The sequence below is a fragment of the Scleropages formosus genome, chromosome 8 (assembly GCF_900964775.1).
Source record: "Scleropages formosus chromosome 8, fSclFor1.1, whole genome shotgun sequence".
In the NCBI taxonomy this organism is placed as follows: domain Eukaryota; kingdom Metazoa; phylum Chordata; class Actinopteri; order Osteoglossiformes; family Osteoglossidae; genus Scleropages; species Scleropages formosus.
In genome coordinates this window covers 27,517,533-27,542,104 of record NC_041813.1, presented here as the reverse complement: position 1 = coordinate 27,542,104, position 24,572 = coordinate 27,517,533, and the positions used below count along the sequence as shown (strand labels likewise).

Here is a 24,572-nt window from a genome sequence, read left to right as displayed (position 1 = left end):
CCTGCAGCTGCCACACCCTAATTTTTCATTAGCCGAACTGGGTAAGCATCAAGAGTCCTTTTCTGTCTCCCGCCAATTTGCGTGTGAGCTCCGGGAATGGGCGTGTTTGCCGCGTGAGCTGGGTAATCCCAGTTGTCCTGTCTGTGATGATGCATTGACGGAACTTCATGTCCAGAACCCGAAAAACCAGGGAACGAGCAGTAGCCTTTATAACCCACACGCATCGTTTCACGTGGAAACACACATACAGTACTGTGCTGTATCCAGCTTTGAATGTTCGCTTATCATCTGGGATCACCGGAAACTTGAGCAGTGCGCTGGAAGGACCGCCTGAGTCCTCTTCACCTATCCATCCGACGCTGGAAAAAAACGCCATAGCATTTGCTGCCCCCTCGTAACGCTCCCTGCAATTGCACAAACCTTTTGACACTTGTATTCATAATTATCCAGATCTGTGCAAAGAGACTGAAGAACAGAGCCGCAGGAATGGCTGTTTGATGCCTTAATTGGGCTCCGACACACTGGACGGAGGTCTGAAACCGTCAGGTCTTCGGGGGGAGGTGACTGTTGTGTTGGCTGTTCTCTTGTGAGAAAAGGGAAAACTGAAAGGTGAACCCAAGCACTGGGGCCGAAACACCGGCGCTTTTGGTTCTCTCGTGGCTTTTTTGGATTACCGGCCCCACCGGTTCCTTCCGCAGCGCGGAAGCTGCTCCGCAACAGCGGTTCGGAGGCGAGCGGCAGTGCCGTTGGCGCAGGTCCAAACGTGGCGCTCGGCCATCAAAGGCCTGCTCTGTCTGCTCACTCCGAGGACCCGCAGAGAGATTTAGTTGCGTAACCGAACCTGCTCGAGGATCGCCATGTTGCTTTGGTGAGCTTGAACGGCTCCTGAAGTCCCTCGTCCCTGACCTTGTTTTGAGGTTCCCCCTACGACGTTGCTGATTGTCATCCAGTAAGGGTCTTTTACTGCTGTTCGCAATCTGAAAGTTTTATGCATTTTTCCAACTGGGAGGTTTAGGCTTTTCAGTGATCTTTAGCGTGAAAGGGAAAAAAAGAGAGAATATTGGCCGATATTTTGGAAAACATTGCTTGTAGCTCTATCAAATCACATCTATTTCCAGTCCATTATACCTGTGAAGGATTGCTATTTTGGTTGTGAGTAAAACACACAATCGCAGCTGTAATTGAAGCTTTTATTCTCGACGCCCTGGGAGAGTGTCACTTTGTACAGTCAAGATCACTCTCAAAGAAGTACAAGAGGCGGGAGTATTCTGTATAATGTCGGAAACATCCATACCCTGCTTTCACAAGTTCGTGGAGTCATGCTGTAACCTTCAGTCAGCAGGCAGCTGTGGAGCGATAAGAGGGAAAATAAGTGCTCGCCCCCGTAGGGAGTGAGGGTCTGCGAGGAACAGAAGGAAGCAAATAAAAAGACGAAACCCGTTCAGGTTAGCGATGCTCTTTTGGATGACGAGCGCAGGAATAAGCGATGGTCCCTTCCCTTAGTCAGCTCGCTGGGCCGATAAGCGCAAGAGTAATGGAATGCACCCTCCTTCCCGTCACCATCGAGACTCTTTGAGGTCCACGATGACACAGTTTGCTGTGTGTCAGCGATGACTGAATTGCACCGTTGCCGGTGTGAATTTGCACGGCGCTGCACGAAGGCTGCAATGTCCGTCTTTTGTAACGAAACCCTGCGGGCCTCTCTTGTACATCACGGTCCAGTGCGGCCGAAACGTCCTCCGAGTCCATTTCCTGCCATTGATTAAAGATGTTCACCCATGGCTGGGTTTGCTGGCGATGTGGGGGTGGGGTTACATATTACATATCACGTCACACGCACACGCGCGCACACACACACCCGCACCGCAGTTGCTTTGGCAGTCGGTCCTGTTCTCAGCTCAGAAAATACTCTAAGGCTTTTGTTCAAATCCAATCGTTATGCGACGGCAGTCAAACTCATAATTAATATTAATGGCAGTAACGGGGTAAGTAGGAGAGGAGTGCCCCAGATTGTCTCAGCATCCTCTACTGTAACTTACTGCTGCTGCTGTCATTTGCACTCGCCGCCAACTCTGCGTGGTAACGCTGTTATTATTTAGCGGAGCGCCCTCGGATAACCATTTCACTCTCCAAGATACAGATAAAGGCACTGAAATCTTTGTTTTTGTTCCGGTAGGTTTACGCATCCTTAGGCATTATTTTTAGCGTGCACCTCTTCTCCGACACTCTTGTTTGTTCCTAGTTATGTGAAACAATTACCTACTTCTAATGTTTTCATTTTGTACTGTAAGTTTTGCTGCTGATTTTTTCGGAAGTGTCCCCCCCCCCGCCAAGAAGCGTATATATTCGTACTGGTGGATGTTTCACAGGGGCAGTGTAGGTTACTTAAGGTACGACAGCAGGGCCCCTTCAGATTACCTGTCTGTGTTCATTAAAATTGTTCAGGCATTTCTTTCTTTTTTATTTTAACCCCAGCACTTTCCAGCACTGCTCATACCATAACTTCAGCACAGCTGAAGAAATGAATGAACAAATGAGTTAATAAATGTTATTTCCTATGTTAGTGTAGCATTATGAATGGTCTTTCATTGTTTGTTGTAAAGATGGCTTCAAAATCTTTTTTTTTTTTTTTTTTTGGACTTAGCTGACAGGCACTGAGCAAAAACACTTGAATGCAGTTAATGAAATTCATTTGATGAACCTACTCAAATTCCCATAGTTCCTGTTAGAGTGAGGAAATTTGTCAGACGGCGCTACTCATGAAGAGGCTACAGAGACTTTTTTTCGTTCTTCCTTAAACATGCATTGGACAGTTTTTGTTTACTTAATGCGTCCTTGAAGGCTGCTGCGAGGAAGTGATAATGTGGGGAATCTGAGACTTTCCTGGGATTTTTTTCTTTCCCTCGGGGTTTAGCGGCGAGGATCGTCTGATATGATGTCACTGTGCATTTGCTCCCTTTCGCTTAACGGACTACTTTGCGTTTGAACGCCACAGAGACTTAACAGACCCCCCCCTTCCACTCCACCCTGTGACATCATCAGAATCCCCCCCACTCCCCGGTTTACCCAGGACCTCCCCTCCTTCTCCTTCGCGCTCTCCTCGGCGTCCGCCGACGCGGAGGTAAACAGTGGAGCCTTGGCGACGGAGGCGGACAGACGAGCTCTGCGCGTGTCACTGCGCATCTCTCTCTGGGTTGCAGCCCGCCGCACCGGAGAGGAGGCGAACGGAGCCTGCGTCGGAGCAGCCACCTGCTAGCAAGCCGCGAGGAGTCAGGAGAGGCAGGGATAAGCAGGGAGAGAGAGTGAGAGTGAGAGAGGGAGGAGGTTCCCCAGTAGGCGTGCACGGCATCCCACCGCCCCATGCTGTGCTCCACTGCCAACGTGGGCGCTTTGCTCCTCTCCGACGTTGGAGCGCTGCAGCACCCCCTCCTCTACATCCCTGAGGTAAGGCACTCTCCAACCCCCCCCCATCCCTCCTTCATTCGGTGTTTCCCTGCGGGCACGTGATGGCATTGCGTCCACCCACACACACGCACAGACACACACCTCCCTCGCTGCTCCGCAGAACTCATCTCTCCCTCCCTTTCATCCGTTCTCTCTTAGTTTCCTTTTGTAAAAATGCAGAAGGCTTTTTGTGTCAGGAGACGGGAACGAGAGCATGAATGATCTAGCAGATGACTGCCATGCTCACGACAGGAACAATTCCCTTTCCAGCTTCAGCTGTTAATTTTAGTGGGTCAGTGAGTTTTTGCAAATGTGTGTATGTGTCCCGTGACCCCGTCATATTTTTCCTGTTTAATTTTCATGGACTGGCAGTGCAGTTTTGTAACGCTGACTCCGAGGTAGGAGTCACTTAAACTCAATTCCCCACAGAGCGATTATGGGTTGAGATTCCCGGACTTCTGATTGGCTGCAGGAACGACAGAAGCACGTTCTCGATGGAGCCAGGGAAGGAGAATGGATTCCCCAGGCATTTTGTGTGTGTGTGTGTCTGCCAGTGCGATAGTGCATGTATGTCTGTTCATCCCAGTTACTGTGAGGCTGAGATTTAGAAGGAATGGGTGGTCTGTTGCAATCTGTAATTGGAGCTGTTGTAACTAGTGTCTTATCTAAGCTGCATTTTCACGCTGAGCTAATATCGCATGAATTTGAGAGAAGTGTAAAACAATGTTGTTAAACTATTGGCAGCCCACCCATTTAAAAAAACAAGAGGCACTCCCAGTTCTCAACTTTATGCCCAGTCCATAGTCTGCTCAGAAGCATCACCTAGACTATTGTGTGCGTATTGAAAAATTTTAAGTTTAAGGCTCGTGTAAGTTCCGGTTATTGATTGAGCAGGCATTTCCTTCAAAGCGACATACAGCAATTACTACACTTACATATTTAGCATTTTTCTCCAAAGCAGCTTGCAATGGATACTATGTAGTGTTATCAGCCCACACCCCTTATTCTCCAAGGTGACTTACACTGCTAGATACACTACTTACACTGGGTCACTCATCCATACATCAGTAGAACACACTCTCTCTGTCACTAACACACTATGGATGAACCTGAACAGCATGTCCTTAGACTTTGGGAGGAAACCAGAGCACTCAGAGGAACCCCACATCCTCTTGCACCACCCAGGTGCTGTGAGACAGCAGCGCTACTCGCTGTGCCACCATGCCACCAGCTGATACCTTCCTCCCTGGCGACTTACAATGCTGAGTTATACTACGCTAAACTCCTTACAGTCCTTCACCAATGTGCACACCGCAGAAATGTGTCACATGTATACTATGCACAGTTTATTACGCCGGAGAACATGCAAGCTGCACAGAGTTACGATGCATCCCCCTCGGTGTCAGGACACCAAGACCCACATGCACGTTGGATTATATCATACTAAACAGAGGCTTAACATTAACTTATTTTACTGAAGATTACTGTAGCACATGATTTTGAGGTCGGGGATAGGTATGGACCTTTCTGCTCCCACCGCCCCTGCTGCAAAGTGGCATGAGACCAGCTGGGGTTAAGGTCTCCCTTCATCAGGGGCAGTGAGAACTGTTACCTAAACTCCCCCCCCCCCTCCCAGATAGAGCTGAGCCGTGCAGTTTCAGTCCAAGACTGACAGGACTGTGGCAGGGAGTCCTGTGGAGTCAAAATTCACTTCATTTTGAAGAGCTTCCTTTAGCATGAAATACACAACGCAGATATCGCTACAGCAACGCAGCAGGCATGGTTTTGCTCGGCAGGAAAGAGTCAAAGTGATACCGGAGTACCTTTCGTTAACTGCTGCGTTTTGTCTTCCTTGGGTCTGCAGAGCACCGAGGGGAAAGGTTCACTCGTAGTTAGAATGATCAAAATATTATGAGCTGCTTTTTTTTGTTCTTGTTTTAATGTGTCCCATCTGTTGACTGGCGTCTTTCCATTGTCGTATTATGCACAGAAAGCACTTACGGCCGTTTAATCTTGTAATTTTTCATAAATCTGTGCTCTTTGACAGACATTTGTAAGTGTGGCACTTGGAGAGGGTTGTAGGAGTGGTGGTAGTGGATTTTTATCTTTTTTTTTTTCTCCTCCCTCTCCTATAAATGACATAAGTTACAGGTGTTTAAGATTCACTTAATTTGGCTCAGACGACTCATTTCTATACCTTACCTTCAGTTAGTTGGGCAGTCATAGTGGTTTGTTTTTTATGTAGTGAACTTTTAATTCGAAAATAAAAAAACTGAATATGCTTTACCCTGCATTTTTGCAGTAGTTCAGTTTAAAATAAAATGTTTAAATTCACCTTTTTCCTGTTCCCTGTATAAGTGTGGGAAGCACAGTGAAATTGTTCTTGTGCAGTACATGTCATAAACAGTTGATTTATAGAAACGAGATTTACATGGGCGATACTGCGGTATGCCTGCAAAGCGACGGCAGTTTTCTCGCTGAGAACCGGGGTGTGTTTGTCAGAAGCACCTTCTTCAGAGTAGGAAAATGTCACTAACAGACAAGTCTGCTGGGTGCCGTCTTGTTTTGTAGCTTGTGCTTCTTTGTGATGCGTTGTCCCAAGCTTCTGAAAACATTTAATGACCATGACCACGTTGTAATGAAATAAATCTTCATTTACTTGTCGTCCACTTGGCATTAGCAAGCGGTGCTTCCCATCAGGAAAAGCGTTTGTCCCCTGCCCTAGTATTAATTTTTTAACCTGGTCAAAAAACAATGTGTGATTTAACATGAAAACACTTTGAAGGGTTGCACTAGTGTTTTGCTGTGGCACATTACCTAATCAGACAGCTGCAAGATTATCTAGCCCTCTAAGCAGCTTCTGATCAGGAATCAATCCAGTTTTTTTTTCTTTCTTTCAAAAATATCCTGTCCTGATCCATTTACATTTATTCACATAGCTGATGCATTTCTTCAAAGCCACTCAAAATTATTTACCCATTTATACAGCTGGGTAATTTTTACTGGAGCAGTTTAGAGTTAATACCTTGCTCAAGGGTACTAGAGCTCAAGGTGGGATTCGAACCACAAAATCGTTGTCTCGATTTGCCTTAAACAGAGCTCTTTGCATTATCTGAAAGTGGAAGAGAGGCACAGAAAATATTCTGTGCCTTTTTTTTTTCACAACCTCATGAGAACATTTTACCTAGTTTCACTGTTTCGAGCTCTATATTTCTTGCCTTTCATCAAATAAAACAATAAATCGCCCAGAAGGATGGAGTTTTGTTTCGCATGACTCATTATACCTTCTGCTTGTTGATAAGTCCTAAAACTGTCAGAACCAAAAAAAAAAAAAGGGGAAAAAAAAAAAAAAAACCCAGACTGTTCGGATGTATTTGCATCCAGAATGATTTGTGAATCACCCCTTTGATCACGGAGAGTGCAGTGTGTTATTGTGTTGTTGTTTGCGTGGAGGTGTGTTGGGGAGTCATTTTTCCTTTGCAGTGCCAAACTGATTGCTTCTCTTCTGTTACCACAGCACAGGAATGCAAGTGGGTTGGAAACACCGTCTCGGTTTGCGTTACGAAGAGCCCACCCATAGGTGGTCTACCATCCTTTCTGCCGCAGCGTAAAACAAAAGGGGGGTGCTGCTGAAATTGGTTTGACGGGGACCCCCTGTATCAAATGGCACTTTTACCCATTTGTCTTGGAGCGATGCAGCGATGTGGAAAAGACCTTGGAATTCGTGGAACCGCTTGTGGCAGAGTCACCTTTTGGGGGGGATGTGCACTGGTGTCGTATCTTATAAGCTCGGCCCATGAAGTAGGGAGCGCTGGGGGTAAGGGTGGGGTGATAATGATGAAGTTGATGATCGACGCTGCCGGTGTTTACTGCCGTTTGCTAGAAGATCATGTCCTCTCTGTATTTCCACACTCATCTGTCAAGGTTAGACAGCCTCGGGGTTTTACAGGATGTGCTCATAAGGATTTATTAGGTACCGGGGGAGGGGGGGCTGCGTGTTGCCTGGCAGAAAGCATGAACTTACAAATCACTGCATGTTACTCTGTGCATTCATGGAACATGTGCTTGTTTTCAAAGATGTAGACCAGGAGGGGGTGCTACCCTTAAGGAACTGAATATCTCATTATAATTTTTCATTTTTATTAAGAAACCAAACTTTGCGGGTTTATCTGGATAAACGTCTGGCATTTCTTTACATGATTACGGTTGTGATATAAATTCCGTAAAGTCAACCTTATAAAATTTGTTCCAGTATTTGTGGTCATTTTTAAGTGCTGAAAAGGGCCAATAAATGTCCTGTAAATCAGCTGAAGGATAGTCTTTGCTGTTCACACGCAATAACAAATGTAATTAAGAGGTAATAGGGCTTTGAAAGAGAGAATTAGAGTCAACAGAAACAGGAATTTCATTTGTTATGGAACTTCAAAATATCATAGTCGCCTCGCTGGAAGTGGGACTGTCTGGGAACTAACGGCATAATGTAATCTTGCATTCGTTTCTGTCAATGAAGCATTTCAATGTCATGACCAAGGCCAGAGTTCCCTTTGTTCTGGTCTCCTGGGCGAGAGTGAATTCTGAAAAACAGCTTAATTTCCCTCTATTGCTGCTCTTCCAGGACATACTAATGAAGTACTGTACTTACATTCGGCGTTTAGTCCATTTCTCAGAGGTAAAGAAGGTGGAGACGCTGCAGTGGGTTCGGGGTATGGCTGTGGAAAGTGCAGATTGTTGCTGCAAACATTTGGATTTTGTTGCTGATACATTTTCGAGAATCCAGTCATGAGTGTTTCATCACAGTAACACTCCACCTGCTCTCCTGCAGGGCAAGCTCCCGCTGAAAAGGAAAAGCGTCAAATTTCAGGACGTGTTCGTGATGCAATGTGTTATACGTAAGACCGTATCGCGCCCCGGCAATCTCCTCGCTTCCCCTGACTCGAACGGATTCCAGCAGCAGGCACGTTCAGTTTTTGGAGGATCCTCAGTAAAGGGTGGATCCTTCATCGCTGTCCTGTTCCTGAAGCCGGTCCACAGCATAGGTTCGAGCGAGCCTCTGTATCAGTCTCCATGCACTCTTCGCTCAGATGGTTTTGATGACTCTCCCATGTTTTGCTGTGAAAGGACTTTCAGCCACCTTTGTTCGCTCCTAGCAAGTGTAAGTTAGATAGTATCTTAACTAGCAGCTAAACGAGTATTCCCACTCGTGTCTGTCTACAGATTGTTGGATGCGAGTAGTGAAACACCTTCTTGTATACACTTAAATTTTTGCCTGAGTTGCTTTTCTGGAGAGGTGAAATGGATTAAAATAGAAGAAAAGTGTCTCCCGGAGTTTGGCATGCGTTGCACGCGAGTTGGATACTCTTTACCTAAGAATAAAGGTTAATCAACAATCGTCTTCTCAGCAGTGAAACCCTTACTTATTGCTAATTGGGCTAATTAACAAGTGAACAATGTGAAAGTCAAACGGTGAAGCTTGGGTTGGTGTTAGTGATGATCCTTCTCAAAGGGAAAAAGGCAAATTCCTGACCAATTTCTGCAGGATTTCTTGAACCCTTTGTATGCATATTGATGTGGAAAATAATTACTGTTGCTTTTCCTAACGTTACAGTACTAAGTATACTGGAAAACTTGAAGGAGACCCTTCGCTGAATGGAATCAAGGTGAATGTTGCAGATGGAAACACCTGCTGTTGGATCTTTGAGCAAAGAGAGGTAACATGAATTGCTTCAGTTGCAATGCCAGGGAAAGCCTCCGTCATGCACACGTGCGGAAAATGTGGAAAACGGCGCACTTTTCCATTCTCCCGTCAACGCCCAACACCCCGGTGTCACGATCGACGGATACGTAGGAAGTCCCGGCCCCACCCACTTTGAATTGTGGAAAAAAAATGGTTTACCTTCCTCACCCCCAAACACACGCGCACACGTGTGCACACGCACATTCACGCATACTTGAAAGAGTGCTCTTGGAACAGCTTGTAAATTATGGAGCGTAAACTGCAGGAGTTGAAGCAAATTAAACGAGAATGTGGATCTCGGGAAGATTAAATGTCACTGAGCCTGGAGAACAATAATTTCCATAAGAAGGCTGAAAGTTGGGTTTGAAGGAAACGGATACAATCTTACATTCACTTTGAGGAAGAGTATGCATGGTTTTTGTCTGGGCCCCATAGAGCAAATGTACTTTAGTGCCCTTCTGAATGAACGTAAAAGGAAAGGTAGAGCACCTCAGGTGTCAAGTAGTACTTTCCTACTTAGGGCTTACAACCCAGTGGTCTGAGCTCCAGGCCAGGTCCTCAACTGCCACAGCCCCTGCATTGCAGCTCACGTAAACGGGAGGCGTGTGACGAATTGGCAGCATCTACGCTGTTTGTTCCAGTTTGCGTGCTCTGGCCCCCCTCCAAGTATCGCAGCCCCTTGCCTCAGTGGCACACGTTCTTACTAGTGATTACTTCCATTGAGTCTCTCTGGTAAAGAGCGCACCTTTCATCCGCTGCTTTTCTTCTTCTTGTGCTGCAGATTTGAGAATCCATCAAAGCAAACATGTTTCGCTGTCATTGTCTGTCACATAACAGGTGGATATACAAGATATTAATCTCTCCCCATCTTTGCAGCTTCATCCAGGTCATCCTCTGTCTCATCCAGCACCGTGAGTTACAGCTGTTTAGTCTGACTGTCGAGGGCAACTGGTGATTCCAGACTTGATCGCAGCAGGTGAAGTACAGCTGTGTTCTTGCTGAGGTTCATCTTCATCGATGTGTTAGAACCACAGTGATAATCCACCTTCTTAGGCGCTGAGGAACTCTGTGGTACGTAGACTGTTCCCTGGAGATTGGAAAGAGAAGGAAGTGTGTCTTTCGAGTTCAAAGTTCTTACAGAATTTACCTTGCGCTCCCCCCGTAGTCGCTGAGCAGTGTCCTGTCCACGTGTGTGAAATTCTACTCTTTAGCCGCCCATGTCGCTAACACGGCAGTCTTCTCGACCTTTCATAAGTGAACATAAACAAAGGGCGAGCGCTCCACCAGAGAGGCTGCCGCACCACTTAGCGGATGAATATTTCATCTCGTGCCAAACCAAGCAGATCTCCAGAGTGAACTGGCCTGTCGGCTCACCCTGTCACGGGCGTTTGAGCACCTACAGACACGTGCACTTTGTCTGAGAGCTGAGGCACATTCTGATTTGACAAACGGTTCTCCACAAATGATTTAAAATTGGATTCTTTCAAGGAGCCTTCTGAAACGTTTGGCAAAAAAGTAAATACGGTGACAAATACCGTTGCTCCCCCCCCCCCCACACTTTTTGTTTAACCATTTTGAAGGTAGTTTGAGAGATCCTTGTGCTCGCTCACTTTCTGGGTGTCCTTTTCTTTGAGATGGAATACAAGGCCGCTGGCTATGAAGAGGTTTGGCCTGTAGGTGGCAAATGTCTCGCTGTACTAAACTTTGATCTTGACCAGATTACCCCTCATCCCAGTTTGGTTCCACCGAGTGTTCTCCTGTGTATAAAATACAGTGTTTTGCTGAAACTTGTCATGCGTTTCTGTTAATCTGGCCCAAAAACGTCAAACATTTGCCCTTATTCCCCCTCTCCCCCCGTCCACCACTGTACTCCCTGAGCACACCTGCTCATTTGTTATAGAGTAGATAAAGCACAGAGCATGCTGGGAGAATTCACTCAGGCTGCTTTTGTACAGACGGGATAGCGGCAGTCTTATTTTCCAGAGAGATTCCCTGGTTTCAGGACGCAACTGAGGTTGTGATGGTAAAATCGTGACGATGATTGGCCCAGTACTACCGTCTACCTTCGTTCTCGTTCTGTCACACTCTCGCCGCAATCTCTGCCCGATTGCATCGACTCAGGCGTATGCCCAGAGCTGTCTGCTGAGTCAAAGACATCGGCGGGGATGTTCGGGGTTCCTGACCTTGAGCAACCACGTTAAACAGGAGCGAAGAAAATGGAAAAACGTGCAGCAGGTGGTGGAGTGGTTTCGCAGTTGGACGTGTGATCAATACGATTACCAGATCGAATCCCAAAGAAGGAGAACTGCAGTTGTACCCTCGGGCACCTGAATTGCTTCACAATGATCTGCTTTTGTATAAATGTAAGCTCCATTAAGTGTCTTTGCAGGGCAGCAGCAAGCAAGTAAATTCTGGAGGTAGCTGCAGAGTGAAAGGCGGCTGCGTGACAGTCCAGCTGGCAGGCAACGTAAGTGGCTGCTGGGGGTGCAGTATTATGTGTGTGTAATATTTTGATGCCCCCGCCCCCACATGGGTTTTGTTTCCATTCCGCACTTCCTCTGCATTGCAGGCGTGAGGGTTTTTTTGAGGGGTTGTCCATCCGCAAACTTGGCCGCATGGAGCTTTGTCTCAGTCTGTCAGTGATTACTAGGGGGAGGGGTCTGATGAATCCGCTGCTGGGGTCCAAAGCAGGGGAGTCACCCCCACCCGGAGAACCAGCGGAGTGGGAGGGACTGCGAGAAGGTAAAGCGTTGCTCTGGGAGCAGCAAAGGAGCATCCCGCTCGCTTCTCCCCATTGGAGGTGCGGTGCAGGCCGCAGCCCTGCCATATTTACGCTGTCCCCGCAGGCCTGGATCACAGCTGTGTCCTGGAGCAGCCCGGAGGTGAAAGAACGGCGGTCGTTGAGCATGCGCCGCCACGTGCCTCTCTTCTCTGCGCTGACATAGCCGCCGATGTGACGCTGGAGGAACTTTGGATCCAGAGCCACAAGGGTTGTTGGACACGGTCTCGGCTCCGTGTTTTCACAGCGTGCGCGATGCTTCGACTGCGCGGCAAACGGCAGGCCGGTGCAGATGTGGTGTCTGCACTGACTCCAAAGGGCCACTTTAATCTGAAACGGCAGGTAGACGGATGTGCTTCGTACCTCGGTGTCTCACTGAAGTCTCTCAGGCTGTCGAAGACATCTGCTGAAATGTGCATTGTCTTTGTGTGTTTTTATGAAAGCGAGTGAAAGTATTTAATTTTCTTCGATAGCAATTGGCAGAATGTCTAAAACTTAGACAAACAAAACAAGCAGTACTTTGAATCCCACAGCCACCCGGGTCAGAGTGCGAACCTCACAACCTCCTGGATCTGCAGGGTCCGTCCAACTGCACAAGCACTTTCTTATCTGGATAATGGAGCGTTTTGCTAATCGAGAGAGTGCCCCCGGTCGTTTGCCAACCCGTCAGCATCTTGCCGCTTCCTCTGTTTTTACAGTAAGGCAATTCCCTGTGTGCCCATTAAACTGGAAGCACCTCCTACCCTATCAGCAGACGCGGGAATGGGTGAAAGTTGGTGATGAAAAATGGACCATCGGCGTAAACACTTCCTATATCGCTCCCTTAGCAAGTCAGGAAAAGCAGACACTTCAAACTACTTTGGAAATGTTTCAGTCAAGTGCCAGACCCGTGCGGATGGAGCCAGGAGAAACTGTTCCTGACACCATTTTGTTGCGTTCTTTTGCGGAACCTAATGCTTCAAATTGCTTTTAGTTTGTCGCACAGTAATCCCAGCGTCCTAACATGAGTTTCCGGAGTCATCTTCGGGGTGTTGGTGTATTTCCAGTGAACGCTGCTTTACACCATAAAATGCATGCCTTTTGTATTAAGCTAGTTGTGCTGCTGTTCATAATGTACACCATCTTGGTTGTGTCCTTGCATAAAGATAATCTTTTAGAAGTAAACATAAATGAAGATTTGGGATAATTTCCAGAACCTTACTGGCAAAGCATATGTAGCAAAATGCTGTAATGTGATCCTGCGTGCTGAGTCTGCCTTTGACAAAATACTTGTTTGTAGAATTCTTTTTGTCGATTCCATCATTTTCAGTTTGTTTAAAGTGATGTGTTTTTAACGAAATATTATTCACCGAAATCTTTTAGTGCTAACTTTTTTAAGATCTTCTCAAATAAGTGCACATAACAGTCTCTCGCCTGGGTTTCCATACACTGCACACGCACACAGGTGCACATTGTACAGACAAAATCCAACAAGGCTTAGACTGGCATCCTCTTTTTGCAGTGCACTTCACGTTGAGATTCCACGGGATGGCTCTTGAACTTGTGGTCCTCAAGAGCCGAGTCTGCATTTTTGGTCCAGAGTGGCGGCGACCCACACGGTCCAGCTTACTGTCTGCACTGAACCTATTTATTTGCGTTTTTGTAGCTCTCGCTGTAAGGACAACCTGCACGACTCGTTTCTCCACAACCGCGACCTGAGTAGCCCTCATCTGCGCTTTGTGTTCGCCATATATCTCGAGACGTTTTAGTGGAAAATCTGCTTACTTGTCTAATCAGTAATATTGCGGTGGAGTGCAAAACTACTGCAGTGGAGCGTCTCTTCCTCTGCGGTACACCGTTCGGTACTGTTGTGTTTTTAACCCATTACACTCTACTAGATGTGAGGGCAGTTGTGACCGAGGTTCACACTCACGGTCGCTGACAAGTGCTCTACTTCTGCTTGTTCCTTTGCACAAAGGGCATCGGCTGAATAAAGAATGTATGTAAGAATAATGTGCGAAGCCATCTGGAGAGCGTTCCACTGTTGACAATAGCCCTGGGGCTAACACTCAGATGAGTAGAGCCAGGCAGTGAGGAGTCACAGAAAAGAGGAAGAAGTAGAGGACAGGACTGTTGGCTGCCTGTAGTTGGCAAACGTCTCACTGCATTAGAAGACTGTCACTTGAATCAAAGGGTGTTATCGGAATATATCAGTTAATTGGCGTGTTGCTTTGCGCTTGACCGGATTCCCCCTCGTCCCGGTCCGGGTCCAGCGAGAGTTCTGGGACGTGCAGAATACCGTGTGCTCGCTAATACCCATTAAGCGGCCCTTTTAATCTGCCCCAAAACGTGATCCGGTTGCTTTTCTTCAAGTTGTTTGCTGCCACAAAGTTCATTTCCCCAGCCATCTCCTTGCCAAGAAGAAATTCACGCTCGGGACGTGATGATGGCAGAGCTCGTTTCTCCTCCGCTCACCGTGTTTAGAAATGGGCTTTCGTGGTCAGTTATAATTGGTTCTGTGTGACAGCTTCACTCTGTAAAATGTCTGTTTTTTCCATCCTGAGGAAAGATGAGCAGTGAAAACAGACAGAAATACTCTGTAATTCAGTAGACGTGTTTAGCACTACAGCTCAGCCACAAAAAGTCAGAGCCAGGTTCTCAGATGATAAATGGAATTACTCCATGTTAATGAACTCATCCGATTTTGTTATTACTTGGTTTTTACTAAGATGTGGTGGAGCGTGGGCGGGTGTTTGCGCATCTTACCAATCCCCTTAATCACATGTAAATTGGAGGTACAGGATTATGGCATCAACGGTCTTCCTCCCCGGCGCTGCGATCGCTCGCAAACCGAGCGTGCCACTCGGAGAACCACACAGGGGTACGATTGACTGCTGGCTTTGTCCGCTTTTTCTTCCCATTGAAAGCAAAGCATACCTTTTTTGTCATTAAAGTGAAGTCTGGATACTTGGACGTCACTTCCATCTCCTGGTCAGCACCGTACCCAGGAATCTGAGAGTACATTTAGCAGTTTTTAAGCCTTAAAATGGAAAGGGCAAGCTGATTTAATTCTCTCTTGTTTCCAGGGTAACCAGGAGGCCACAGCCCCCCCAGAGACGATGGCTCAGCCGTACCCCCCCGCACAGTACCCCCCGCCCCATCAAAGCAGCATCCCGGCGGAGTATGCGGCGGCACCGCACCATCCCACAGCGGAGTACGGGTGCCAGAGCGCCGTAACCATCTACACAGCCACTCCTACCGCCACACCCACTCTCGGCGAGCCACCTGTCACAGACCGCAGCGCTGCCACCTCAACGGTCAGTTTCTTACTGGTTCCTCAGGGCATCGGTACTTATTGGTAGCGTTACTTTGCCTCGTGTACTGCGGTGACTGAACAGCAACGGTAGATTTGGTTCAAAAAAAGACAAAGACCCTCAGCAACATATTTGCCGTTGTGGTTTTACTGTGTGGAAAGATGGTTCTTAAAAATGTTCACCGATTGTTCTAGACCAGCTAATGAATGAGCTTTCCTACAGCAGAGATGGCGCACTCTCTAAAGGGGATGCGCAAACTCTTTACAGCGTTAACTCATCTGATGAGAGTAGGAGAAACAGATTTTCTTCTGAATCAAAAGGAAAAAGCTCTTTTTTTTTTTTTTTTTTTTTTTTTTTTTTTCCCCTTCCCTCCCCCTCCTAGCAAATCCAGTGGGATTCTTGCGGACAAAAAAATTGTTTCTACAATGTTAATTCAGTAATCCCATAGATGTGCAGTTTGTGTATAATTTTTGTGTTTAGATCAGAAAGTATCATCTTTATCTTGTGTTTATCGGCACATCTGGTAGGTGTCTGTCATCGTGACATTCCAGTTTTGGATTGAAAACAATTTTATGTGAGGGGAATATTATGATTTTTTTTTTTTTTTTTTCAACTTCTCAAAACTTGGAAGTCAGCGTCTGATTTCATTTCCTCACACTCTTTTCTTCTGCTGTGATTTCGACTATTCCGCTGCTTTCCCGTTAGTCTTGTACAGGTTTGTGAACTGTGCCATCATTTGCTCATCCCTCTCTTGGGAGGATGACGAGCGTCGTGTGCTGTTTTTTTTTTTTTTTTTTTACACGTCAGTGTATGATAGGCGATATCACAAGGTGCTTTTGAACCTGGGAATGTTGTTTTTAATGGTATGTTTGTTTGGGATTTTGCTTTAATTTCCTCTCTCATTTGTGGCTTTTTCCCATCCTCAGTTTACTGTGGTTTTGAGGTGCATTGCTGCTTTGTCGGCATTCTGGTTGAACGATTCAACTTCTGCTGAAATGTACAAAAGTCAAAAAATACTGCCATTCGTTCCTGGGAGATCAGCAGCATATGTGGGTTTTTCTCTCTCCAGCACATATCCGGCATCCTTTGTCAATCAGCCTTTGATCTTTTTTTTTTTTAAAACCGTCTCTTAGTTACAGTGGGTCCCCCTCAGCCTAGGAGTTTTTGAAGGAGCTGGGTAACACTGCCAAATCTGTCATCGACTCGCTCCGGGAAAAGACTGTCCAGGATGGGAGGGTTCAGCGATCAGAGTAGCCTTGGTGTTTCCTCCCTGCCGTAAGATGGGTCATAGATTTTGGCAACAGTAGGAAATTACGATGTTTATCATTTTGTTTCTTCCTTTCAGACAGATGATGTGACACAGGCAGAGGCCCCCCAGTCACTCCAGCTCCAGCTACAGCCACCAGACACCCCGGAGAAGCAGCAGCCTAAACGGCTGCACGTCTCCAACATCCCATTCCGGTTCCGCGACCCAGACCTGCGGCAGATGTTTGGGGTGAGCTGCCGTTGACCCTGGCTGCAGAGCGCTCCGACTCCCAGCACCGTTTCTCCGTACCTTGACAACTGGATAGCTTGAAAAGTTGTGTGCAGACCATCGATCGCAGTTGGGAGAGGCTCCTCCTAGTACTTTGTCTGCTCACTCTCTGAAGTAGATGGTAGTATAGTAAGTGTGCACAAAGAGCCTTTCCTGTGATGCACGCCATCGAAATTTGTACATTACTGTTTTTGTATTTTCTTAACAGGCTTTCGAGATAAGTCGGTCCTTACGCAAACTTGTTTTGAGGCCCCCGTTACTCCTCAACAGCCATTACGCTTGGGCTCAGATGCTCGTCGCCCTTGCTCTGCGGAACCCTGACGGAGCATTCCCTCTTAAAGTAATTAATTGGTGCCATAAGCTCATTCCGTCAGACTCTGTGATTTCGGTTAGCGGGTGGCCCGTACCAAACGAGCGCGCCCTGATATGAAAGCCTTTGCTCAATTCATACTTGCTTACAAAGCACTTTGACTTGAGCAAAATTAGCATGTTATGTCAAGTAGCAGATGTTTGGTTGGGGAGTTGCAGTTTCATTTTCTGATGGGGAGGTGGAGCTATCTTTTACGGTTACCTGCTGAAAATAATTTTTTTTAAATTTGTGTGTGTGCAAACGGCTTCACATCTTTGGCATGTGCGATTTTAAGGTGTGGGAAGCACTAGTCCTCACTAAGGGAGACTAAGACCAGTCTTTCTGTTGACAGCTAGCTTCGATTCCACCTCTCTTCAGTTTAAGTGTGTCGTTATTTGACTCGGGAGTTTCGTCTCCCGGTGTCCGTGGCCTTCAAGTACCGGAGGTCCGCCATCGCTTTTCAGTCAACCTCCAATGACCTGTCCGAGTGCCCACCTGCTGTTCCTGTATGTCGTATGGACCGGACGGGTGGATAAGAAGTAGCTTTTTTCTAAACGGAGTGCTCTGACTAAACAATCGATTCCATTCCGTTCGGCCAGTCTGGAGAGTATCTTTTCTCCCCCTGTTGTGCTGAGAAGAAACGGGGGTAATCAGCTTTAATGGAATAATGTGGCCATTGTAGGCAGCAATTAAAACTCACTCTCATCCCCGCTGGAGGAGCTTACATTCCACTGTTTTCTAATGATCCAGAGGCAAACCCGTTTAATTGGATTCAGCTCGTTAACCACTTAAGGCGCCGCAGAGTGACTTTTGCAGAGATGAGGGAACATGATGGGGGGGGGGGGGGGGGAACGTTCCTTGCTCATTGCAGGTCTGGTGACCAGAAAACCTATTGGTAGCATCAGCTCTCCCACAAAGCCCTCTGTCCTTTCCTGTACATTGCTGTAGGACGTGGAATTTTTCATAGAAAAGCCCCAAATTACACGGCCGGGAAAAAGTAACATCACAGTTTACATGCTTTCTGTGGGGTTCGTGGCCATTTGTAATAACTGTGAAGGTAATGGAGAAATACACTTTTGGGGAAGACGGCAAAGAGGAAGAGTGTTAGGTAACAGAATCGATCTGTATACACTACTTACCTGTTTCAGGCTTCACATTGTCCCACTCCCAGAGAGCTTCTACCTTACAGATGAACTGTGTTTTGCCTGCTTGTGCTTCCCTTGTTCAGCTTGCCTTTTTCAGGCCTGCGGTCGACTGACGTGACCCCGGAACCAGCAAACCATATGTACAAAGCAGCGTTTTAGTGATATCCATGGGTTTTAGAACCTCTATATTGCCATCGCTCCCACGTCGGGTCGATCGCATAAAGACGGGTGCAAACTACCGACTTTTCTCTGGCCACCCTGCTGGGAGGACAGCAAATGGTAGATAATGAAAAGCAACGCAGCTTAAACTTGGCACGTTAAACGAAAGCGGTTTATGTTTCCTTGTTACAGTCGTGTGGCTGAGCTCTCCGGTTCGAGTGCCATCGTTCAGTGACAAGTTCAGTTGTCTGCTCTGTTAACTTTTTTTGTTTTATCTCCTTCTTTGCAGCAATTCGGAAAGATTTTGGACGTGGAAATAATTTTTAACGAACGAGGCTCGAAGGTAAGCCAACTGGAACAACCTCTCTCGTTCGCCTGGTTCCCATGAACTCCGGTCAAGTTGTGCCACCGGCTGGGTAATTGGGTCCCGCGTGTCTAGGCCCGGTGAGGTCACAGGCCTGGCCTCGATCCCCTTGCAAGACGCACTGTGTTAACTGGAATAGATGAGATTGGCTCTAACTGTAACAGTGTTCATAGCACACTTTTGTCACTTTTACACACACGCGTTTGCTTCCATCCCGCCTGTAGCCTTCTACTACCCTGCTTATTAACTGAGATGCTCTATTGTGTAAGAGGGGAAAACAACCACTAAAATGACAATTTCACATTATCGCACGTGTACACGCACGTAACCCCTATCTCTGGGACCAGTTGTGTCACCGTCTCAAAATCCTGTCCGCTCTGATTGATATTGCCGAGTGTTCCGCCTGTACGGGTTACGTCACGCGAGGCCTTTACCTTATTTTTGGAAATCCATCTGATATTTGAATCTGCCGTGCCGCAGATAAATCGTTTATAAACAGCTGTTCAAATGTGCACTTGGTATATCTGTCTCTTTCAAAACACAGCAGTGCTTCCTTTAGAGGCTAGAAAGGCTAATTATGTGTGCGTGATAAAAGTAACAAAAAAGCACACACAGTCACATCAAATGTCAAAAGGATTAAAGTTGCCCTCAATTTCTTCTTTTAAAATGTATTTCTTTAATTTATATTTTGCTTGCCAAAGATGGGCGCTGCGTTGTTTATCCCAGAAGGAGGGGTGTAGCTTTGGAATGTCTGTAAAAGATCGGGCTGCTCTTCACGTCTCACGTGTTGTCTCCCACAGACTGGCGCCGGGACGCGTGTTCATGGCATCGCGTTTGATCTCCTTACTCCTTTAAGTCACCAGTGGAGTGTAAGGGTCTGACTTTGCCATAGTGGATGTTGGCAATGTGGAACAGTTCCGAGGACAGGGTTGAATTTGCAAGTGTAAAGAGAAATTCAAAAAAATTCCACAAGGTCAACTTTACACTTTACGTCGGCCACCGTCACTTTATAAATCGTTAGAGTAATGACGCAATAACACAATCGGATCTCTGTCGAATTCAGAAGTCTCGTTTTGGCTTTGGGCCTTTGACGTTTGTCCCTGCCTCGGAGTACACGTATAAGACGTTATTTAGACACAAGAGCCATAGACCACAGGCAAAGCCTCCTGACACTGGAACTTGCTGACTTGCGCCAGCATTTAGAGCACCTGCGCAGGTTTATCGATCGCCAAAAATGTCTTTTCAGCTATCGACGAGTCAGGTCCTCCCACTGTACAATGGCTCTTTTCAGAGAAGCAGCAGAGGCATAATCGTGCGTTTGATTTGATCTTCCAGAGTGTCTGTGCATGGTAAGGCAGGCCAAGCCGTGGGTGTCGGAGTGGGAAGTTACATTGTCTCTTTCCTACATCACCAGTGTCTCTGTGTTCTGCTTCTAGCACATTACTAACCACCTCTTGTGCTTTAAAGGTGTTTTTTCTGCAGCTCACCTTGGTATATTTTCTTCTTTCTACCCCGCGGCCCACCCCCCACCCTGACCCCACCTGCGGTTCACCGTGGCGAAGGGCTTCGGCTTTGTAACGTTCGAAACGAGCGCAGATGCCGACCATGCGCGGGAAAAACTAAACGGTACTATCGTAGAAGGACGCAAAATAGAGGTGCTTTTCCTTTTCCACTACCTCCCGCCTCCTTGTTCCTCCCACACCCTGCGGTTGCCTCCACAGTCCCTCCGTCTTGTTCGCTCTTTCCCACAGTCATCCCTCCTCCCCTCCTCCCCTCCTCCTGTCCGTCCCGCACTCCTCTTCCTCTCCACTCCCCCGCACCATCTGCACAGCTGGCACTGGGCCTCACCTGTCTGTGTGCTCGCCGATCGGAGTGGAGCGGATCCACTCAGTCAGCTGATCGGAGCAAAAAAATTGACTTTTGTTCTGTCCGTCTTTTTTTTTTTTTTTTGGTCTCTAAGCGATGCATGATATTAGGCATGACCCGGTGCCTGTCAAACACTTAGAGAATGAGACTTTCACGCTTTGTTGTCCTGCTTGTCGCCACCATATTTTGTTTTCTTTCGGTTTGCTGATATTAAATGTTTCTGTACTCTGCGTGGCATGCAAATTCCTGTAGACTGTGAAAGAGAAATGTGCATAAATAACTTACTTAAGTCTGCCAAGATGTATTTCAAGGTAGGCTCTAGCCAATTGTTTCCATAGACTAAATTACCTGCACTGCCCCTGTGGAATTGAAAACCATTAGCCATAATTAATAAGAGAGCGAAACGCTAACATGATGTTGTGGTGGGGGGGTGGGGGCGTTTGGCAGCGCCACCACCAATGGCTCTTTCTTTGGTGTAGAATATCAGACTCTGCCGTCCAGCACCGCGAAACTCCTGCAAAGGTGCTATAATGACTTTCTGGCATTGTTGTGGTGAAGTCCCTTCCGCTCTCGAGCTTGGTCTAAAATCGGAGAAAGGGTCTTCTTGACTTGCAGACCTCATATAGGAATGTGTGAGAAGTTGGCTGCAGAACTGCACAGTGCAGAAAGATGAGAGCAGAACTGGATGAAGGTCAGCAGCGGTACTTGAACTTCTCACAAGACCTTGACGTGTAGTTTAAACTGAAGGAAAGGCAGTCAAAATTGAAGATTTGAATCTTTGCTTCTTTGGTATTAAGAACTCTTTAACGATGCTAGGGTAAGAATAAATGTTAATCCTCGTAATGCCTTGTGGATGAATGTGTCAGCTTGTTTTTTGAAACAGGTAAACAACGCAACGGCAAGAGTAATGACTAACAAAAAAGTGGCAAACCCTTATGCGAACGGTAAGTAGCGGTGCAGCAGTGCCTCTAGTCTTGAACACATGCAAACACCTTTTGAAACTTTGGAGATGAGCTGTAGGGGAAAGCTCACTGTTACTGGGAATTTATAACAATTTAGGATTGTTAGCACATTGTGTGTAGAATTTTTTTTTTATTTGTTCCTCTAGCTGACGCTTTTTTCCGAAAAAGCTAAGTTATTAGCAATTACTGGCCCGTTTGCACAGCAGGGTAAGTACTTTGCTCGAGGGTAGCAGAGCAGGTGGTAAGGCTTTAGTTTGCTAGGCGACTACTCTTAACCACGACTAACTGCTGACCACACATGGGTTATCCAAAGTGGATTATATACCTTTTACTCATAAATGCATATTTCTTCATAAAGAAATAGTGTCCTCCCTGTCTGTATGAAAAAAAAGATGTAAACTTTTGTGGGAAGGCTAATGACCTTTAACTCTTTGCGTCTCTAGGCTGGAAGCTTAACCCGATGGTTGGAGCTGTCTGCGGGCCTGAGCTGTACGCGGGTAAGCAGAAACGTGGGGCCTCGCATCATCCCAGACCCCTTTTCGTGTTCCTTCACTTGTCACTCTCCAGGGATCTTGGCTGTGTGTTTCAGCACAAAAGCTACGCGCTCCACGTTAAGGGCTGCAGCAAAGGGCACTACGCTCGCTAACCAGGATCCGGTCTGCTCTCTGCTCTTGTTTAAAAGAGCACGGTGGCACCGGGTGATACCGTGAATGTGGATTTGGGAGACCTCAGGGTCACGGGCCATGCAGGGAAAGTAGAGTCTGGGAAGAGGTCTGATTTTGATCCAAAGAGGAGGGCTGGGAGCATCTCGACACTTTAACGGCTCTTCTTTTTTGCTCATTAGACTAAAATCTGTTCGTTCCCTGGACAGCTTTATGGCGAACCTCTCAATAACCTGCTGAGACAGACAGTAGCCATCTATCATTTTTATATCCAGCCCTCCTTCTACAGCACTTTGAGCAGCACCCTGCTGCTACTCCAACATTACATCCTGTTTTCTCTCACATGCACATAGTTCCACAGGCTTGGTCTCTTGCACTCAGACACACACACAGGCATGCCCGTTACATCACGCATGATTTTTAAAAAAAAAAAAATTGTTTATTAATGAAGTAAGCAGAGCTTCTCCTGGGACTATAAACTTCTTCGTAGTTACACTTCCCCTTTAGTTAGTGCATCTCTGTCTTCACAGCATCTTCTTTCTTGTCTTCTGTCCTCACAGTAACTGGGCTCCCGTATACGACGACAGGGACTGTAGCGCCATACAGAGGCACCCATCTGCGAGGGCGGGGTAGGGCTGTCTACAACGCATTCCGCACTACGGCTCCGCCCCTACCCATCCCAGCCTACGGAGCGTGAGTGTCTATGTCACACGGCACTTTAGGTGCTCCACTCAACTGTGTGTCGCACTGCTGAAGCACTGGTGAGATTCCCTGTTGTCACTCCGAGATTTTTAATTCTTAATAGTTTTATTTTTTCAGTAATATATGAAAGATAATGGGAATAGGCATATATAAGCCACCAAAGCTAAAAAAGTAACAGGAAACCCCTCAGATATCCGATTAAGCGTGCGAGATCGTGTAGCATTGTTACGAGGAATGATAATCGATAGGTGGATCGAGATACCATGTAATGGGGTGTTTGTTTACAGGTAAACGCAGTGCAGTTGCTTAACCTTGCATGTGATGACACAGAGCAGCTTACATTCTGAAACTGAGCACGGCCGTTAGGAAACGGGAGCCAGGAAATGGTCATACGAAAGCTACCATGAGCAAGAAGCCAGGTTCCCAAACGTGTTTGGGGTTCGATGAACTGTGGGCTTGTGTCCGGTCGAAAGGCTTCTGGGAGTCGAGAGTAGCTCGCATCTCACGATGCTCTCTCCTCTACAATTCCGTGACGCGCATTGGGAAGCCTCATCGTGCACACTGGAAGATCCGCGATCGTGCAAGGCGCATAACGTGGAAGCTACTACACAAGAACACAGACAGAGAGTGAGATCTGAACAGATCAGGACCCATAGGTTTAACCGAGAAAGATTAAACGATCTGGAGGAATGAATGACTAGGAGGAAGCGGTAGACTGGACATTGAAGACTAAACTAAAGGAATGGAAAATGCTGAAGGCCGAAGAGCAGAGCAGCTTCCGTTGGTGGGTATAGCGTAATAATTTTGCTAGTGTTGAGAAAGCTGCATTATTGAGTTGCTTGGCAGACACTTTTGACCACAGAGACTTACACAGCTCACATGTTTACCCAGTCACCCTTTTATACCGCATGGTATTTGAACGCACGGGTGCTTGGTCACACATGTGGCTCTTCAACCCCTGCGTCGCCTGCCACCCTGTATAAAAGCAGAAGACAGAAAGGGGGTATTCTGCGTTTTGAAGTGGCAGGCCGGTTGAGATGTGGCTTCATTTACGATGCAGCTCTTAGAAACCTGACCTTCCTGGTAGCACAGTTTCAGCTGCAGCCCTGCTGAGTTTCATGCATCTGAAATGTCAGTCTCTCTTCACGCTCTTTCTTTTTAAAAACAAAGAAAATGCGTAAAACTCGGGCCTGCTAACACTCTCTCCCGACCTCTTTCGGTTTCTTTTCAGGGTGGTTTACCAGGATGGTTTCTACGGGGCAGAAATTTATGTAAGTATAATTTTTTTTTTTTTTTTTTTTTTTAACCGCATCACTTGTCTTCTCAAAAAGGAATGGGAGAACTTTTCCATAACCATGCTTTCTGTGCTGGAAATTGTCTGAACCAGTCAGCTGTGAAGACACAGCAGACCACATGGAGCCTCCTGTGAGCACGGGATGCCGGTCACTAATTGATCGGGATCGGGCCATTGTCACGGTAGCCCCAAACGTGAGCCTGCTGGCCGTTGGCGGTGAACACCGTAATGTCTGCGTGGCGGCGATTAGAGAAGGGGAGGGTTCTAACAAACCTAACATCCCGC

General features: G+C 46.8%; 1 protein-coding gene across 3 annotated transcripts in view; it reads left to right on the top strand.

Moving 5' to 3' along the window:
* LOC108937254 (RNA binding protein fox-1 homolog 3-like) overlaps positions 1-24,572 on the top strand; it is a 46,026-nt gene that overhangs the window by 13,530 nt on the left and 7,924 nt on the right. The window contains exons 4-12 of one of the 3 annotated variants that reach the window (XM_018757071.2): positions 3,201-3,444; positions 15,023-15,253; positions 16,596-16,745; positions 18,727-18,780; positions 20,364-20,456; positions 21,551-21,611; positions 22,073-22,126; positions 22,852-22,984; positions 24,225-24,264. In XM_018757071.2, coding sequence (XP_018612587.1) covers positions 3,361-3,444; positions 15,023-15,253; positions 16,596-16,745; positions 18,727-18,780; positions 20,364-20,456; positions 21,551-21,611; positions 22,073-22,126; positions 22,852-22,984; positions 24,225-24,264 — 900 coding nt within the window. In that variant the 5' untranslated portion in view covers positions 3,201-3,360. Of the gene's footprint in view, positions 1-2,668; positions 3,445-15,022; positions 15,254-16,595; positions 16,746-18,726; positions 18,781-20,363; positions 20,457-21,550; positions 21,612-22,072; positions 22,127-22,851; positions 22,985-24,224; positions 24,265-24,572 lie in introns of those variants that run through there. The other 2 variants (XM_018757062.2, XM_018757079.2) reach the window with 2 other exon arrangements.